This window comes from Botrytis byssoidea (assembly GCF_014898295.1).
Source record: "Botrytis byssoidea strain MUCL 94 chromosome Unknown BBYS_014, whole genome shotgun sequence".
Classification (NCBI taxonomy): Eukaryota; Fungi; Ascomycota; class Leotiomycetes; order Helotiales; family Sclerotiniaceae; genus Botrytis; species Botrytis byssoidea.
This window is the reverse complement of record NW_024065855.1, coordinates 180,059-199,677: the sequence shown is the minus strand read 5'-3', so window position 1 is coordinate 199,677 and position 19,619 is coordinate 180,059. Positions and strand designations below refer to the sequence as shown.

At 44.2% G+C, this 19,619-nt stretch overlaps 6 protein-coding genes across 6 annotated transcripts; 1 reads left to right on the top strand and 5 right to left on the bottom strand.

Annotated features, from left to right (window-relative positions):
• Nucleotides 1-83: 83 nt before the first annotated feature.
• Nucleotides 84-1,380, bottom strand: EAE97_007215 (uncharacterized protein; the record flags this gene model as incomplete). Its single annotated transcript, XM_038877729.1, has 2 exons — nt 84-1,264; nt 1,356-1,380. 2 exons carry the CDS (start codon nt 1,378-1,380, stop codon nt 213-215), a joined length of 1,077 nt encoding a protein of 358 aa, XP_038731214.1. The 3' UTR covers nt 84-212.
• Nucleotides 1,381-3,094: 1,714 nt separating this feature from the next.
• Nucleotides 3,095-5,323, top strand: EAE97_007214 (uncharacterized protein; the record flags this gene model as incomplete). Its single annotated transcript, XM_038877728.1, has 2 exons — nt 3,095-3,194; nt 3,246-5,323. The coding sequence occupies 2 exons, from the start codon at nt 3,095-3,097 to the stop codon at nt 5,321-5,323; spliced, it is 2,178 nt and encodes a 725-aa protein (XP_038731213.1).
• An 800-nt stretch (nt 5,324-6,123) lies between these two features.
• EAE97_007213 (uncharacterized protein) lies at nt 6,124-9,450 on the bottom strand. Its single transcript, XM_038877727.1, has 2 exons — nt 8,910-9,450; nt 6,124-8,837 (listed from the first exon to the last, which is right to left on the bottom strand). The coding sequence occupies exons 1-2, from the start codon at nt 9,063-9,065 to the stop codon at nt 7,413-7,415; spliced, it is 1,581 nt and encodes a 526-aa protein (XP_038731212.1). The 5' UTR covers nt 9,066-9,450; the 3' UTR covers nt 6,124-7,412.
• An 829-nt stretch (nt 9,451-10,279) lies between these two features.
• Nucleotides 10,280-11,842, bottom strand: EAE97_007212 (uncharacterized protein; the record flags this gene model as incomplete). Its single annotated transcript, XM_038877726.1, has 1 exon — nt 10,280-11,842. One exon carries the CDS (start codon nt 11,840-11,842, stop codon nt 10,280-10,282), a length of 1,563 nt encoding a protein of 520 aa, XP_038731211.1.
• Nucleotides 11,843-13,190: 1,348 nt separating this feature from the next.
• On the bottom strand, nt 13,191-16,491 carry EAE97_007211 (uncharacterized protein; the record flags this gene model as incomplete). The annotated part of the gene is made up of 6 exons (XM_038877725.1): nt 13,191-14,164; nt 14,218-14,419; nt 14,467-14,851; nt 14,899-15,662; nt 15,903-15,930; nt 16,244-16,491. 6 exons carry the CDS (start codon nt 16,489-16,491, stop codon nt 13,191-13,193), a joined length of 2,601 nt encoding a protein of 866 aa, XP_038731210.1.
• Nucleotides 16,492-18,404: 1,913 nt separating this feature from the next.
• On the bottom strand, nt 18,405-19,307 carry EAE97_007210 (uncharacterized protein; the record flags this gene model as incomplete). The annotated part of the gene is made up of 1 exon (XM_038877724.1): nt 18,405-19,307. The coding sequence occupies one exon, from the start codon at nt 19,305-19,307 to the stop codon at nt 18,405-18,407; it is 903 nt and encodes a 300-aa protein (XP_038731209.1).
• Between the last annotated feature and the right edge of the window lie 312 nt (nt 19,308-19,619).

Here is a 19,619-nt window from a genome sequence, read left to right as displayed (position 1 = left end):
GGCAGAATACGTAAAGGGGTGGTTGTAATACGGTGATCATGTAGGCGATTGGGGATATCATTTTAGCTCATAGCTCCTAGTTCAGGATTTGTCTAACCAGATACCTCCTCAGAAGAGGATTTCAAATACCTTCTCAGAGGGGGACTTCATTTCCAGTAGACAGCCTTAGGCCGTTCGAGGAGAAACAACTCTAAAGGAAAATGGAAACCATTTTACAAGCGTCTAAGAATGTCCTCAACAACCTCTGTTGTCGTAGCTTTGCCACCAAGGTCAGGGCTTAGCAACTTGCCTTCCTCCAGATTGCCGTCAACAGCAGCATAGATCTTAGCGGCAGCGGCCTCCTCCTCAAGGAACTCCAACATAAGAGCAACACTTCGCAAAGTGGCAATTGGGTTTGCGATGTTTTGTCCCATGATATCAGGAGCACTACCATGACATGGCTCACCAATAGCAAATCCTTCACCAACATTGGCACTTGGAACGAGACCTAAGGAGCCAACGAGAGCGGCAGCTCCATCGGACAAGATATCTCCATAAAGATTTGGTGCGACGATAACGTCGTAGGTCTCGGGTTGACGGAACAGTTTGTAAACCATAGAATCGACGATTTGCTCCTCTACACCAACGCTCGAGAATTTCGAGAGGGCCAATGCCTCTCTAGCAGTAGATCGGAAAAGACCATCCGTTTGACTCAGAACATTCGATTTGTGTGTAATAGTGACCAATGGTGACTTATGAATGCTTGCAACTCCACTATCTCTAAGCTTCTGCCTGCGTAATGCGATGTCTCCCGCCATTGTAGCAATTCTGGACGAAGCTCTCTCGGAAATTCTCTTGATTGCTTCCGCGACCTTTCCACTCCCATCAACAGCATCATATGTTCTCTCTTCCTTGACATAAAGATCCTCGGTGTTCTCTCTCACAATGACCATATCAATTGGGTTGGCAGCTGTCATAACACTTTTGACGGGTCTGACATTTGCGTAAAGGTCGAGACGCTTGCGGAGTGCGACGATTGGGGAGGAATAGCCCTTGACAGCTTTTGAAGGAGAACTGACCGCACCAAACAAAGCTCCATCACATTCAGTTTTAAGAATTTCGACGGTCTTATCTGGCAGAGCAGCCCCGGTTTCTTCGAAGGTTTGAAATCCAGCTTTCAAGTCAACAAACTCAAATTTTAATTTGAGGGAAGCTGGTAAGGCTTCAAGAATTCTTCTCCCTGCTGGAATGACTTCTTTGCCAATTCCATCACCAGGAATGAGACCTTAATGAACCAGTGAAACGTTAGTTTTTGTTTCAAAATCTCAATTGATGCAAAAGTAAAAAAAAATAAACATATTTGAATTCCTTCTTACCTATCCTCAAAGTTCTGGAAGCCATGATTTTTGACTTTGTTGACTTCTTGGTTTGCTTTGACCAAACTTTGGAATTGATTGTGGTGGTGGTGGGTAGTGGGTGGGATTCCCCAAAAGTTGACACTAACTTGCGAGATCGGTCTCCAGTGAATCTTTTGACCCGACCCTCGGATCATCCTCTCGGCTATTCACACACTTGAATTAAGTATGTCTTGTCTATTGTCACACCTGTCGCTGTAAAATACACACAAAGATTCATTCCCCTTTCAATTATTCACACACACCTTTTTTCCCGAAACCCCCTCCCCCTCGTGTCTAGCTAGATGCACACTAGGGTAGATAGATGAACATCTAGTAGATCCATGGATGGTAGATGGTAGATGATAGATAGATACCTTTTCAGACATTCTCTACACTCTCTTGTCTCTATCCGACTAGGTGGGACTATATCGTCAAGTCTATCTTCACCCAGTCTATCTTCATCAATAGTACACATCTACACCTACTTGTGAGTACCCGCCAACACATCTACCTCCCTACTCTATAGATATTTCTCCGAATCTAGATGTGTCCTGGTTAGCAGCCAGATACGTAGTACTCCTCACCTGCAGGTATGTATGATGTATGTATATACGGTGTGGTGTATATCGTTATATATTTCCCTCATACTCTTTAGTGTCTATTCAAAGTTTCAAATACTGAATGCACGAATGCACAACCCATATCATCACCTCCATCACCTACCGAGCCCCCATGTATATTGCAATAATTCTCTTTTCTCGAACCATTTCGAATCATTCATGGAATGTTTCACTTCGCTTCAAAACCCAATCAAACAGAGGTCCAAGCTAATTGAGTAAAAGAGTACCGTTAACTATCCTCATTCACGTCCTGGCTCCTACTGGCGCACGACTGGTTCTGATACTATGACCGATTGTCCGAAGGTTAAATTAAATAAATGAATGGATAGACACAAGACAGCCTTGATATGAACTTTGTGCCTTTTTGTGCCTTTTTTGTCCCTTGTACACAAAATAATATCCTAGTCCTATCAAGAACACCCCTATTTCCTCCCCCCCCATCGTCGAAATTATAATTTGCAGGCCATTGAAATATTGAAAAGAAGAAGAAGTCCCATATCCACCCCTGCCATATCAAGACCTGGTGATATTTATTCGAGACATAGAGTGTACGACCGTTCATTCAAAACCCCTTCTTGCTTCTCTCCATATTTTGGGAACAGACTGGTTCATCTAACTTCTAACTTCTACCTCCTAACCCTTTTCTAATAATATTGCATTTTGCGTCTGTTTACTTTCAACCACCCACCCATAAGTACCACGATACGGCCAAACTGCGAAACCGTACATCGCGTGTGGTACGGTGGCTTCTTTAACTTACTCGATTCAATCCAATCCTTGAATAAGTACAAGACAAGTCCCAGTGCACGGCAGATGTAATATAGCAACAGCTGGCCCTCAATGCCTTATTCGATTCACCACTTGACCAGCTGAGATTCAATACTCATAAAAACTAGTACCTCTTCCTAATTTAAAATACTTGGGGAGACGCAATTGGATACACCTTCCTTCTTCCGCATAGTTAGCAGATCACTGCAACTAGTTTGTGGCAATTACTTCATACTGGAGCTTGGGTTGTAGCTCCTTCCGCCTTGGTTATATCGATTTAATTTTCAAGCACAATTTCAAGAGCCATCGGCTCTATAAAAACCCGTCAACATGTCTAACATAAAAAACCTTCGTGCCATGTTCGAACAAAACAACAAGGAGACTTCAGCATCACCACCAGACAGAGGTCGTTCTTCAGGAGAATATACATGTAAGTGCTTCGTCATACATTGGGCAGCTTTACGTACTGATATTTATTTAGTATTCTCACCAGGAAGTAGCACAACACCCCCGAGGCCGCTATCGAAAGTCAGAACGAGCTTTGTAACTGTTGAACGAGGCGCACAACAAGCCGGTCAGGCAATACAACTTGGTCTCAAGAGGCAAGATAGCAATAGTGAACCCAACATGGCGAGCGGTGGCAGTATGGCAAGAAGGAGGACGAGTTTCAGTCTAGATGAACAATCTCATCCGAAGGAAACTGCAGAGAGAAAGAAGTCAATATCAGAAGAGTTCGAGGCAAGAAAGGCCAGTATCATGGTTGATGAACTCATTCCCGAATCTGCCTTGGCGGAAACTCCTGCTTTCGAAGTCAGCAAACAAATCGGGGACCCGGAACCTACCAAACAAACAACACCTGAACGTGGTCGGGAATTAGCGAAGCCAGCAGAGATCAAGGAGAATCCAAAGAAATCCGAGGAGGAGTCAAAAGCGCTGAATACAAGCCCTCCTGCGACAAGAGCAACCAAAAGCCCGACATCGAAAACAGGCCCTTCGAAGACCAATGCAACTCCAAAAGTCTCAGACAAAGCTACAAGAACCAAGTCTGCTACGCGCCCTGCACCTATATCTACAGCTAAATCATCCACAACACCAAAAATTTCTCCAAGAGTATCATCCCCTCCAAAATCTTCCAGAACAGCTCCAAGGACACCAACAACACCTACGGGTTCTGGAAAGGATGGAAAGCTGCAGAAGAGCAAAACACCGGAGAAAAAACCAGTGGTTTCATCAAAGACTCCCGATAAGAAACCGGCCAAGAAGACCAGCAGCACTTCGTTGGCCACCTCAAGCGGCGCGCGAGCTTCAAGTAAGCCAAGATCGGCTAGTCGACCGGCTGTCAAGAGCAGGAACCCGCCATCGCCTCCACAGAGTGGATTAGGCAAACCCAAGCCTAGGTCACCTACAAGGCCAGTGCAACTCCCAGCTTCGCTTCTTGCCCCAACAGCTTCTTCTGGCTCGAAAGGTGCTACCTCAGCGCCACCTGCCAGACAAACCCAAAGCCGTGCATCTGGGGCTATCAAGAACGAAACTGCACCACGTTCTCAAAGCCGTGCTGGAAGTGCACCCAGGTCATCCGCTACCACAGCAAAGTCATCGCACCCACCAGTCTCACGAAGTGCTTCGCAAGTGAAGAAAGGAACTACTAGACCATCGCTAGGGCCATCTTCAACCTTACAAAGAAAGAGTTCAGCAGGGAGTTTACCGCCTGCTTCAGCACCATTGGCCGATGATGGATTTCTGTCGCGTATGATGAGGCCTACCGCTTCTTCTGCGTCCAAGTCGACTGATAAATCTCCTCCACCGAAGCGGTCGCTATCTGTAAAGCGACCATCCAGCAGTCTCGGTCACTCCAAGGTTCGTGATACTAAGACTGCTTCTCAAGCAATTCAGAAGGCGATCAAGCCTACCACAACTAAGGCGGCTGTTTCAAAGTCCACGGCCCCCGTCACCAAACCGGGTGCCAAAACAGTGCCAAAGAAGAAGTCGACAGATCTACCCAAGCAGGAAGTCAAACAACAAACTAAGGAAGCAAAGTCACCAAAAGTAGAGGCTGCTCCTGTGGGATCAGATGTTCCATCATCAGCTGCAGATGAAACAACTGAAACTGTTGAGGAGACCATTGTTCAACCTGTAGTTGAAGAGACAGTGGTCGAAGAAAAGGCTGCTGAGACTACAGTAGTTGAGGAGGAGAAAATTGAAGCCCCTGTCGCTCAAACAGAGGTTGCTGTTGCTGAAGCTGAAGAACCAAAGAAGGAAGTTGAAGCCCCCATTGTCCCTGAGCCAAAGGAGGAAGTTGAGGTCTCAGAGCCCGCAGTTGACGAAGCAGCCCCATCTTCGGAAATAAATGTTGCCGAGCAGCCAAGCACACCATCTAATGAAATTGAAGCCGAAACTGAACAAATCCAAAGCGCGCCTTCATCTGATGAACCGTCCAAGGTTGATGTCCAAGTTGCAGCCAACCCAGAAGATGATGAGGACCCCGAGGATGCCGCTGCTAGAGCAGAGATTGCCAGAATCAACGCGGAGATGATGGCTGCTTTGAACAATTCCGAGTAAAGGGATTCTTTGATTCTTTGAATCAGGAAGGTTCAATGTGGATATAATTTATGACAGGGACTTAGCCGACGAGAATGAGCTGAAGTCATGTATAGGCTGTGCTGTTGTGTTTACGCTGGGTCGAGCAATGGTAAGTGGTTTGTAGATCAGTTACGGAGGAGTGTTGGGAGAATTGTATGCATTGCTTGATACCTAGTTACGGGAATTTCATGCATCAGGAGGTGTTTGCATTCGTTGCAATGTATGTAGTAGCTTCGGCTTTATTATGCAGATGTTTAGGGAAATGGATGGTCGGTTTTTCACAGCGCTGAATACAGAGATATCAATTTGGGAAATGAAAAAAAAATGCAAAAATCGGTAAATTTGTTTCTCGCAGTGTTGCCTGCTGGTGGCCAAGGAGGCGAGGTGAGAACGTTGCAGGGTCTTTGAGGGAGTCTTATTGTTCCATATACGTGCGATAATTGAGAGGTAATACTCCCGAGTCCCGATGGGTCTTGATGTTTGTGAAGATATGTGCATAGCAATGATAGATATCTACAATGTGCAGTGCTGTGTTGGTTGAGATAGGAAAGTCCAGCATTATTTATCCATACTCGTCCGGCAAAATGAAATGTAAACTGGTTTCGGTAATTAATGGTTTCGGAAATTTACGCTTCTGAATCACTGTATTATTAAAGCAATTAGATGGGTGTCCCACTATGACTCGTATTAAGTGCATGTCATTCACGAATTATTTTGGTAGCCAGAAAATCAGAGCATGAGAGAATTGAGATGTATATTTTGTGATGGTGTTTTGTAGTGTAGATAGAGACCATCTTGACTATTTCTATCTGTGTATCTCTTGGTGACCTGATATCTCTTACGCAGTATTCAATGTACTAATACATATTTTTGGGTAAATGGATAAATAAATATCTCCAGCAGTGAGCAGCTCGTGCGAAATTATGGTTGCCATCCTTCTTCGCTAGTCGGTAGAGTGTGAGTTCCTCGTGATTGACGATTGAGATTTATAACGTCGTCAAATAAGAAAGCGAGGTCGTCGGTGGGGTCTTTGGGATCGAGGACAATAGTTCGAGAGAAAGAGGAAGGGCAAGAGGGAGATGAAAAGGAATGGAAGAAGAGTTGTAGGCGGAGTAGAAGATGAGTAAGAGAAGAGATTAAGAAGGAATTTTCTTCAAGAAGAAAGAAGAGAATGTGAAATGAAGGGAAGGGAGAAAGAGGGAGGGAAAGAATTGGAACCGAGATTCAAGAAGACATGAAGAAAGTTGTTTGAAGGGATGACGCTCTTCCACAAAGACGTCAATCTAATCCAAAGGAGATGGAACTCATGGTTATTGACAGGAGTGAGAATGGAGAGATGCGGAGGGGAGAGAAAGAGGTGCGGGATATCGAAAAGAGAAACGCAGCTGATCGCGTTTTAAGACAGATTGCTGGGCTAAATTTCTACCCATGAGTCGGCCACGTTCTGTTCTAGGAAGAATCTTCTCTAAAAACATGAAATACATCCATGTCACATTATGACCGATACAGAGATGAGATAGGAAAGATAACCCAATCAAAGAATCAACAACATATATATATTGACACTAGAACCAACCGATCGAGTGAATCTTCAACAGCCGAGTATAGTAATCTGTGACCAAGTCATACCTACTCTTCCGTCTTTCCCATCGATCCCACCCTATCCAATATCTGGAAAAATTTCCAATCCAGCCCATTGATAAACTCCCCCACTCCAATTAAAATTACTCCGTTCACACCATTCCACTTGTTCGCCACTTGCTTGCTTTTATATACAAGAAGTCTTGCATTAAATTGCATTCAACACCAAACAAAGGCTCAAGCTGGAGATGGATCAATAAAGCAAGTATCCAGCTCCAAACACCCCCCCAAAAGCGCCATGCTCAAATTCAGAAGTATATAACAATTATTACGAAAACGGGTATAGAAAAGTAGGGATTGCTTGATGCAGAAAAGGCAAAATTTGCGTTGGAAAAAGATTATACGTGTATCAAAAATTCGAAGGCTCAACCTGATTATTCAAGATTCATTAATCGTGTCAAAGATCTTGACTGTTTTTTCAAAGAGCTTAACCGAAGTGGGGTTGGCTATGTGGGCTATGACCTTCCTCCTCTGTAGTTCCCATTGTCATCGGGCTGCCTGGATCGACGTGAATAGAGGGCAGAGATCCTAATCGTAAACTGGGTAATTGCGGAATGCCACCAACACCTCGACTTGATCTTGTAGATGTACGTCTCTCGTCCCGAGGGTAAAGGCCCGAATTTGTACTGTGGGTGCTTGTCCTTCTCTCCGTCATTACTCCGTCTAGATTCTGTGATCTTCGAGACCCCGTGCTTTCTAAACTTGGCCCCTCTCCTCTCCCATATATTGGACTGGTATAATCAGGAGGGGGCTCCGTCATGTGATGTGGTAGACCTGAAGCTTCCGCGTGTGGTGTGTCTAACGATACATTTTCATATCCAGGAGGACTGCTCAATGGGACATCATCATGATCTATCATCTCGGGACTGCTTCCAGCCCTATCTTCATGATTATCATTCGAGTCCCCAGCGCCTATAGATCGACGAAGCGGGCTATCCGGTCGGGAATCAGCGCGAGACCTGGTAAATCCCGGAGAAGGTAAGTCCGAGTTCACTGTGTCAATACTTAACACTGAACTTGCGCTTCGATCTCTCCGATGATAACGACTACTCGCGGCCATACTTGCTGCATCGCCAAGTAATCCTTGTCGTTCGCTCTCATCGCTATTTGCGCGTAATCGTGTACCGTCATGTCTCGCAACCCCCAGATCACCATATGCGACTGATGAAACAGCACGTTGACGTTCTTTCTTAATTCTGTCATGTTCTGCTCTGAGCTCTTCGACGGTTGGTCCAGTACTGGTATTTGCAGGTCGAGATTGAAGTTCTCTCAATGCAACATGATCGCCTCGTTCTCTAGCCTCTCTCCTTAATCGTCTTCGCTCTTCTCGTTCTTCGTTCTCACGTCGTCTCGCAAGTCGAACCTGGTATAAAGCCTCCATCTCTGCCTCTCGCTGTGACTCTTCTTCGTCGATAGTTTCTGGGAATTCTAACACAACGTCAATGCCCCCTCGGTCACCCTCTCTTCCCAATACCTGCTCATTCTGTCCCGGTGTCATATTGTAAGCTGGTAGCGTCATTACCGAGCGGACTGAAGTATTCCTATCGACTCCTGTCGCGTCGTTGTTTGTGGCATTTTCGACGGTGGTTCGAGCGGCAGCATTGAACGATGGAGGTGGACGACTCGATAAACTTCTGCCGACACCAGATACGCCGGCGGCTCCTGTGTATTCATGGGGATCATTCTGGTCTGGCAGACGATATCGATGAGCTTCTGGGTCCCAACCTTTCCAAGCCTTTTTCAAAAATACCGTCGGTATGTATTTTGGATTCTTGTGCTTGATACGGGTTCGACGTATGATGTAAAGTGCAAGGAGCAACACTATAAGCCCAACTATAGTTATTGTGATTGCCTGTAAAGATCATTATTAGCAGACATCTTAGAAATTTAATTGGTTCATAAGTTATATATGCGAGGCACATACAATAATATAAGTTGGCCTAGTACTAGCATCAGATTGAGGCTGCCCGGATGAAGTGGCCGTTGTCTCTGTAGAGGAATTATTAGGTTCTGTGGTGGATGAAAGACCATTGCTAGGCGGGCCATCCTGTCGCCTCGACAGTCTGCGGACAGGGAGCATCGTGGAACAATAGAAGCAATGGAACGTAATGTGTCTTCCAGGCGCAATACCAGAGCTCTTGTGAAAGATTGGTCACCTCATCGACGTCTAAGCTGACATTTGATGACCTTTTTTTACTTGTAGGTAGATATCGGTAGGCTGGGCTGAGGATGCGGGCGGCAATTGCGTGTTTTTAATCGCGCTGACAAGGTTGATTAGAATGAGGGCCTCAATTTCTCCGATACTTTGATATTAGATTGCTGTTGAGTTGTTTGATGGTACGGGTATGATAGATTGAATGCTGGATTGGGAGTGAATCTCTCAAGAATATCACTTTGAGTACATGACTGAACGGTTGGTATATACAAGATTGATGGGTTGGTGAATGTGGTCGGAAAGAAGTTGCAAGTAAGAAGTTTATTAGAAGTGAGGGCGTCTCGTCTCTTCTTTCATCCGAAAGCTCCATGAATGCGGATTTCATTGGATGAACTACTTTCTAACTGTTCACAATACCCTTGTTGAGCGCCACTGCGTATATTTATAATGATAATGATAGATTACCTAGTTACAAGTGACAATAGTGGAACCTTTCACATTGTTATTAGCTAGATCCCTTTTCTAATTATAAAGGAATATGGTATTAATTTTGCTAGTATCGTATCTTGGGTACCTAGGTAGTTTGTTTTTTCCGCTTCCATATTCTCATGCTCATTTGTGAACCCTTCGCTGTTTATATGATACCTACATGTATAATATTACCTATTATCTCGAGACTTGTCTTCCCCTTTCTTCCCTTGTTTCAGATAGATTTGTTCATTGTAGATAGACATTATTGTCGTTGTTGTTGTTTAGATACTTCACAACATCGTAAAGGGTTCGCTAGAGGAATCAACTAGTATTTGGTCTAAGTCGTAAGATACGAGATACCTACTAGGTAAGCAACGGTTTTTTGTCAGCCTCCGATTTTGGCTAACTCGTACGATCAATGATATTAATTAGTACGAGTAGAACAAACCTTTCTTATTTTTTTTACATGGAACACCTAGGTAGGTACTTATCAGTATACACTCAAACCCCACGGTACTACGTTTGCATTTCAAAAGATATACTAGTGTTGTATCCTGCATATTCTACATTATATACATATTCAAGATGGATGTGTCTTGCTGCTTCCTCGCTATTCATATCATTGACCAATACTATACATGTTTTTGGTAAGCTCATATTGTACAAATCTATATCTTTACTCGCTTAGATGTATTGCTACCAGCTTCTGAGCTTTTTCGAGAAAGAGACTTGCTGTTCTCTCCACTAATATCAGTCGCCGGCTTGGTAAATTCCATAAAAACATGAGCAACACAAGCACTTTTCTGGAGGCCGTACTCGTCCTTATTATATCCGGAGTGTAGAGCAACAGTACGAGCAATATTGCCTAGCTTCATAAAATCAGTTACCAACAAGGGATTCATCTCGGCGCCATAGTGAAACTCATTAGCCCATCTAATCAGTTTGGCCATATCTGAAATCATCCATGAATTCCTCTCCTCCCATAACACAGGAGAATTGTCAGAATCGAAAGGGTCATAGAAAAGTAGCGCAGAGCACCAGGGTATAGTAGCGTCAAATACACCAGCATTAGACGTACGAACGCAGTTACCTAGAATTGACAGTTTGGTGGTTAAACGTTTGTGTGCGTACACATTCGAATTTATTCGCATTGCTGCTTGTATCCACCCAACAAACTTTGACTCAAGTACCTTTGAAACTTCTAAATCTTGATTGAGTTGCTGACTTAGTTCTCGAGACTTCAAGTTAGCGAGACGTTCCTCATCTGAATCCACATCAAAGTCCATTTCGATATACCTCGAATCCTCTTCCGCACATCTCAAGTCCTTTTCGATATCATCAGAGCTCATTCTGTCATTCAAAGAATCTTCGACGCTAGGAGAGAAAATGCCATGCAGCACCGGCGGAAGGTTGGGGCTGACTGGAGTGCGATTCGGTGTTTCGGCAATTGCCTCTTCGATAATATTGATTGATGGTGGTTCCTTCTCGAAAATTACTGGTGACCGAGGGACCTGCACTTCCGGGGACTCTAGAGTATATGGTGGCGGTAGTACGTGTTGTCGATCCTCAGATAAGAATCTATTCCATTCCACCAACATAGCCCCCTGCTGAATGTACATCTCCTTTGTGCTGGGTTTCCATGTATCAATAGTAGCACAAGTGTTGACTAGATGCGTGCGAAGTTTTTGCAGATTCACTTCCGCGTAAGTGCTTGGCCTGATGTATACGCTGAAGATGGATGTATTGGACAAAGATTCAAGGCTATGAACCAGCTTTTCTGCAGTTGTAGTGCTCGGCCTAATGATCGGAGCAGTCTTCTTCTTCGCAATGACAAATCCCTTCGTAGTCAGTCTGAATTTTATGAGGAAGACATGTTGTGAATCGCTTAAGCCAGCTTCGTGAATGGCAGAAGCGTCGTGAGATAAATCATCAATACTCGATATCGGACGAGGTGTAGAGGCATTTGCAAAGTCGGCGTCTGGAGGAACAACCAACAGCATATCCATTTGTTGCTTCTTGCCAGCGAGCTTGATGGATACTTGAAGCTTGAAGTGAATATGAACATGACCTTCTATATCCAGGTATGCAGCCATAAAAAACTTGGGATTCTGCTTGTTACCATACAAGCAAGAGCCTAGCGTCAAAGTTGTGCCTGATTGATCGATCCATTTTACAAATACTCTCTCGTCAAGGAGCTTTTCTAGCTGGAGCTTCTCAATCGGGACCGACATTGTTGACCTCTATGATTAAATTAGCAATAAGACATAGTGAAGACTGATTACATTAAAAGAATGCTAGCCCACACTCTACGTGTGATTCCCACCCACCCAGGCTATAGAGCAGCCTTGACTCTTCGAACAATTGAGGCACAAAAGTGATCGATAAAGGCTACTATATTAATTTAAATTGTGTTGGAATTGCTCTAAATAGTAGATACTGAAGGACATAACCACCGTCAGGGTTGTTCTAAACAGCAGGTACCGAAGGACGTAACCACCGCCAGGGTTGTTCTAAACAGCAGATGCTGAAGGACGTAACCACTGCCAGGGCTGTTCTAAACAGTAGATGCCGAAGGACATAACCACCGCCAGGGCTGTTCTAAACAGTAAATACTTTAGAATACAACTCTTGTACGCAACACGATATAGTGGCGATTTTTTCTGAGAAAATGCTTGTATATTCGTAGTCGATGCTGTGCAATGGAAGGATACAGCGATGAAGACAGAGAAACCGCGTTCGTATGAAGAGATGTAGAGACGGCGATGATGATGGCGATGGAGATGGAGGGATATAGAGATGCAAATGGAGATGCAAATGGAGCGAGCGTCGGCCAACTTATTTAATGCTACTTAGATAAGCATTTTGATACACGAGACCAATCAGACCAATCAGACCCATGAAGCCACTTAAATTCTCACGTGCCTCTGGCTAACAATTGACTCATGAATTCCAACCTACTCGCACGCAGTATGTCATTACCTAAGTAACTTCAATCTGATCCCAAATGGTCAACTTCAGTACGACCTTTGGAAAAGACAATTAGACGTTGTCCCCAATATCTAAGAGGGAGCTTCTTAGGTAAGCCTCTTCCATTGAATCTTATTTTCTTAACTGTTACTTGGAATTATTGCTCCTTATAGTTGCGATTACGGGGATATAAGCCACTCTTGCCTCTGAGTTGACAACCTCAATTTTCAGTGCACACATTTATTGGTACCCAAAAGCACCTGGGCAGTCACTTCAAACCTTACGATGAGAGAATCAACCAATTGCAGTCTATAGGGAGCATATTTGTACGCTAAGTACCCAACGGTGGTGCCAATCTATAGTAATACATTATGCAAGCATCGTTTATTCGGATCGCCAAAGTATGTTTTTTCTGCACAATCGTATACTTTTGAAATCTCACTAAAGACTCACAGCCTAGCCAATAAACCTTACATACATGTATTCCGCATTCAGGGGCCACCAATTCTTCCCAGATGGTTCACTACTTACCTACACGTGCTTCCAGCCAACTTTTGACCCATTCTTCCATCCATTCTGGCTTAATTCCTACCAATTCTCTCAGCTGCCTACTCATTTCATTGCTCTATCATTGTCTAAACGCGGCGCTCCCTTTCCTTTGGCCAAACCTTCATAGAATGGCATCACCTTCAAAGCTGGAATATCAACCAATTGGTCTTCAAGCTTAGTCGCATCGGCTGGTTTTTCCGCTTCTCTTTTGACTTGCTCAATCCATAAAGTGAATGGGATCGGCTTGATAGATTTGTCCTGGCTTCTTTCAATTGCAGAGATCAATGATTTCCAAAATGTGAGCACTGGATTTGTAGGATGAAAGACTTTTGCACCAGCATCTTCAACAGAGCCAGAGCCAGAGCCAGAGCCAGAATCAGAGCCAGAGGTAGAGCTAGAGTCAGAGTCACACAGACAAGATTCTACAAGCACGCTGGCAAGTATATCAAGTGGTATCCAATCGACTTCAGCTTCTTTCGTTGCATCAAGAGATTCGGGAATGATGCCCAATTGCACTGAAGTCAGGACCAGACGAGGGAGCCACTCTTGCCTGTTCCACGAACCACGTGTGCTGACGGGCCCCGCCACTTGCCCGATCCTTGCTATCTGTATCAAAAGTGCTGGATATTTTTTGGCCGTGTAGTCAAGCAAATGCTCTGTGATATATTTACTCTCAGCGTAACCCATGGCAAGCGACGCCGAAACATCGTCAATGATGGATTCGGGAGTGGTCGGCAGTCTTTGAAACCGCGCGATAGAGCTCACAGATGAAAGAAACATCAAAGATGGTAATTGAGCTGCAGAAACAGCGAAAGATGCAGGGTTGATGACACCTTCGATATTTGGCCGAAAGGCTGTAAGTGGTAGATTGAAATTGACAGTCCAAGCGTTATGAATTATGTCAGTCACTGATTCTTGCGACTCTTTGTAGATCTTGAAGTCAAGACCCAAGTTCTTCTTAGAGAGATCAACTGCTAGGAATGTAACACGATCTGTGGGAAATTCTGTTTCAAGACCATGCCCCTTACTCCTTCCAACTTGAAGGAACTGCAAATCAGTTCTATTCAAACAGAACACATGCGATACAGACTCTGAGTGCAGAAGAGTTTGCAGAATATAACACCCAATCGAACCGGTGGAACCGGTAAGGGCAACAACCCGCTGTTCAGAGCGTCGAATCTTTCGAGGGGTGAAACACGTCGAGTTTTGAATTCATCAATACACAATTTGTATTCATGAAGAACCTGGCTTATTGTATGTTGTCTCGATTTTTCGCTGGATAATTCTTTGTTCTATGCGATGAGAATAGTTAGACGGTTGCATCTGTGAGCGAGTTGACTGATGGACTGGAGTACACAGTACTGATATCGAAATCCGGGAATCCGAAAGTCTGTTTCAATACTCGCGTCAAACGGAGTGCTTGCAAAGACTCCATCATACCATGGGCAAATAGATCATCACCGTCTTGGAAATTTTCGTTGCCTGTGAGCTGTGCGATGATATTGTGAATGAACAGAGCAATCGAGTTGCTATCGGTCAGGTCGACCCCGTCCTGTGGAAGAGAGATGTCTACTGGTGCCGAAGTCGACATTTTATCGGCATCTGCGTACAATTTACCTAGTTCCTCAGAATAAAAATCTAAAGTTGGCTTTCTTTGGATGGTCCCCTTGCCAGTCTTTCCATTGGCTTTTCCGGGGTCGTAAACAATATATGAGTTTTCGTAACTTTGGCGTGCTGCGGGCAATCCCGATTGGCCTCTTCAATCTTGGACCAGATTCTCTCAATAGCATGGGCTCTTTCTACCGTGGAAAGTTTTTTGGCATTTTGCGAAGGCACTAATTCAATAAGCAACGCTGTCTGAAAACGAGCTGTACCCGCAACTAATGCTGCTTGGACTTCAGGATGGTGCGAGATGGTCTGTTCCATAGTGGTAGGATTGGTCTTCTCTCCTGTCAGGAGGACTATGATATCATCACTTCGGCCAGAGTAAGCCCAAATATCAGGAATTGACGGATGGGGACTATATAAATCGTGCGTACCCCATTCATCTAATTCAGGAAACACAGAAAACACTGGCTGCCTCTTCTCGAGTACTGGATCTCGAATAATCACAGCTTCGTATTGATTGTCGGATTGGTGTCTAAAATCAATGCCTGCATGAGGGTTGAAATAAAAATATTTCCAGTCTTTCGTTGGCCATTGCCTTGCAGGTCGTATATTCGGAATCACTCCACTCTCAGTAGAGCCTATAACCATGAAGAGCTTTACGCGCTCTGAGATCTTATCTCCAGCAACTTGCGACACATCACCACCTGCGTACATTAAATAATCCACGCTTTTCGCAAGGAAATTGAGTAGCTCGTAATTCTTTCCGACCTCTTCAACGAACGGCGGTGCAAGAAGAACACAGTCAGCTTTGGTATACCGCAATCCATCCACCACAAGCTTTGCGAATGGAGGAACACCAACTAGAGGGTATATTACCAAGCTCTGGTTGTGAAGTGCACCTAATAATGAGGCGAAAAGACCACCCCCCTGTGACTGTCAGCAAAGTACTCACATACTGACGGGAAAAATCAGTCCACATTGATCAGCTGCATTTTCTCTGGGACATTCTCTTTGCAGAACGTTACTGCATATAAAGTAAAGGAAAAATCATATGATAAAAAAGTGGCAATTGCAACTTTGCAGCGTTCTAGGAACATTCATGGTAAGGGAAAAAAATAATCATCAACATCGAAGTAATCCAGCTCCCAATGAAATGACAAAACTCACATGAAATGGGGGAAGCGTGTTAAAGAGCCTGGTTCCAATTCCGATTTGTAAGCGCTTTGTTCAATGAATCTTATCCGGATAGGATACGTACGATGTCTAAAGATTGCTCTGGTTAGCATAACCCTCGGGAGCCTCCATAGCTAGCCACTCGTTCCAACTGGCTGCAAAATCATGCGTTCAGATAATTGGTTTCGGTAAGCCGGTAGTTCCAGATGTATGTACGACAGCCAATGGTTCTGCCCTTGTCTGAGCAAACGTTTTTTGATAAGGAAAGTGCTCATATATCTTCTCAAGCAAGTCTTCTAGACTTGGAATGTGGTATATCGTTCATGCCGATGTACGCCAATGTCTGAAAGTTTTCTCCAGGACCTAGTGTATGATAAATCCAATGTGCTAATCCGTTGATGACATTAGCAAGATTGGCATAGGTGACTTTTTGGAAGCCATCTTCATAGCTAGTTAGAGATTTAGGAATCTCAGCATACAACGAATTTGGGCGGTGCTTAGCCATTCCATCAACAATACGAGTCAAAAGCTTTCTCTGGCGATGAGGGGCCAGTGTGCCTTCTTCGAAAATGATTGAGGCCATAATGCTCGAACACTGGGTAAACAAACTCTTTTGAATGTAATTTTGAGTACAGAGTTGTCTAAAATTTGAAACTTGAGTGAGACGAGGAATTATAGCTCATATGGCTAGCTACATTTGTGAGGAGTAATACTAAAGAAAAATACCAAGAAGTTTCAGCACAGAAGTTCCGCACAGAAGTTCTCAGGGGATGGCCTGTATTTCGAGAAGCAATGGAAAGTGGAAGGCTCAATGCCCTAACAATAGAGAAAACCCAGTATTCAACGTTCCTTGTTCCTCTTATATGGAAACTCAAGGACAAGACAAATAAAATCGACATCTCGTTGACGCCACCAACCAGTTTCCATCCACATGTATATCAATCCACCGTGTTAACAGGGACTACGCGTTTTATCTCCAACATCATTCCAACAGCATATCTGATATGCATTAGTACCATATTCGTATCGTATTAATTCTGCAACTAGCAGAATAGGGCCAGCACCAAGAGACTGGTTGCTCTGGGGAAATCACATAAGTCTCTGAAGCTGCATAGCATGATGTTGGGGATTCTCGACTTATTCAGTCAGGGCTGTCTCCCGACCTAGGTAAGAGCGCAGTCATTCAGAGCGTACCTAGTGAACACAACTTTGCGACTTTCATTATATCGGTAGATATTGCTGTTGCCTTACGCTTTTACTCAAGCATAGTCAAGATCGAGAGTGTCAAATTTGGTCTAGATGATTTATTTGAAATCATTATCTTGACTGCATTCCTAGTCGTCAAACAATTGCTTCTTCGACGAGGAGCAAATTTGATGTCTGCTATGATGGAAACTTATTATGCCTAAGAGATAACCTGGATAAATGTACACCTGACGTCGACTCAATCCAAATAGATACATTATCGACTTCTCGGCCAACATAGGTACGGCATGCATTCGAAAGTTGATTATCGCGATAATTGATTTGTGCCCCCTTCGGTCTCGGTTATCGCCGTGTCACTCCCGCAAACTATCTCATGAAAGCTATTCAGCAGCCCAATATCGATGCACATTTAGCCGCAAGCAAGGGGCCAAAGATGGACAAACTAGCAAATTCTACCTCACCCTCCACACCAATAGACACTATCATCTGCGCAAATGGCTTTGGCACTTCATACCGACTGCGCTTTCAATCATTGGCCGCGGGGGAGTGAACCACGAACGTCAATGGTCACGTCACCGAGAGGTTTGTTTAGGTATAGCGTTACGAGTACAGGGATGTCGAAGATGGTTCCGAAATTGTGGGGTAACGGCTTTATGGCTAGGCACCGCATTTCATTTCATGAAGGTTGTGCGGTGATGACACTGGGGGTATTCTGAAATCGCATCAATGTGCGGCCACGGTAATGAGTGAAAGATTCTGGGGAACAGTTTCACCTAAGCGGCAAGAAAGACGGGTGGGGATGAGACGTCATCCATGAACGTCTGAGCATTGGACGGGAGATGCGGGAGTGTGATATTTGAAAATGAAACTGTGATAAACAGTTTAGAAAAGTGATATAAACTCTATTGTTGAAGCTGTTGAGCAATCTTAAGCATTGCAATTTTAAGCTTCGAGGTTTGATTCCCAAAAGAGAATTGGGCGATTCCTCGTTCACAAACACATTGAGATTGCCGTGAAAAATCTAGAAGTCCCTATTGGATTTTATCTAATGCATCTCCTTTAAAGCACCCTGTCAGGCCTTTCGCAATACGCAAGAAAGCCCTACACCATAATGAACGACAAATTGATAGGCATTGAGATCACAACAACGCACCAATCCATGAATGCACTTCAAACATGAAGAATTGACATACAATTGGCGTAAGAAGCGTAACAAATCATTGAATGTCTAGATACTGTACAAGCAAGCATTATTGAAGCATCCGAAAAACCTGATATGATGCAAGCCTACTAGTCCATCTTCCCACCTGTTAATTCTTCTGCGATGTGCTGCATTCTGGTTCCAGTAATTACAGCAGGATGCGAATATTTTCCTACAGCAGTCTTGTGGGAATTGTTGACGCCTGAAAGCATATCCTGGACAGTGGGTGGTTTCTCGTGCACCTCCCAGATATTTCTCTTGTAAGGTGCATTTTTGTCGAAAGGATTCGTGAAGATCTCATCAATCTTAGCGTTCAATTGCTCCTCCGTCGTGATGAATGACCGAGCCTTCATGTACAGCGTATGCAATGCGTTCTTCCTCTGTTCCTCCCTTTCAGCCGCCCTAATTTGTACCCTCAATGCCTTCTGTGCCAGTTCACTCTCTCTATTCGGATCTGGAACAAAGCCTACTTGCAGTTTTGACATGGCTTCCGTAATTGTGGGGTTCATCAGCCTTTCATCCTCTCGTTGGGGAGCCTTTAGTCTCTTTTCATTGGCCATTCGTTTCGAGTAGCTCTTGTGTGCAACTATGCGCTCCTGGGTCAATTTCCTCTTATGAAGATGTACCAACGCTTCTTTCAAGCTCTCACGTCGCTGAGTTGCTAGCCGATGCTTCCACGCAACATAATCGTTTGGGTTCTTTGGAGGTTTCGATGGCTCACGAGTCACAGAATCTAGATATTTTTTCGAGATCTTGTCGGGGCCGCGGTTGGGGAAAAGATTTCGTGGGGAAGGTAGAGTTCCTTTAATATCTCTATGCCCCCGAGCGTCTGGCTGTTGAGTGGTGGGTATTTCAATGAATCGAGGATTTTCAGGTCCAATAGCGCTACATGAAGTAGTGGTGGAGAAAGTTCGAGATGAGACCGCGGTTGATTGACTGGGCCTACATCGCCCAATGATGCTCAAAGAACTCTTCGACATACTTGATGACATTGTATTCGAATGATCAGGCAAAAGGAGTATATTATGGGTCAGACGGAAGAGAGATGTAGGTTGTCAGAGTATAGGATTCAGTATTCCGAGGTCATTCTGATAAAGGCACTCCTTCCTTACCTTACAATCGAAGTTGATAAAATATCTTTGGTTAGTGGATATATTTTAGAAACTAACTAACCCAGCCACACCTTAGCGTGATGCACATCAGCCACAACCCCCCAAAATCTCTAAAACTTTTTTTCCTGAGCTTCGATTTCCTTTCTTCATACTTTTTTTTTCACAACCTCAAATTTTCACAGCGCATCGCGC

What these genes read in the sequence shown, in the direction of transcription:
- EAE97_007213 (XM_038877727.1), bottom strand. Translation starts at nt 9,065, where the DNA reads ATGCTCCCTGTCCGCAGACTGTCGAGGCGACAGGATGGCCCGCCTAGC. An exon ending in CTAGGCCAACTTATATTATT is followed by an intron (nt 8,838 to 8,909) that starts GTATGTGCCTCG and finishes TGATCTTTACAG; the next exon opens with GCAATCACAATAACTATAGT.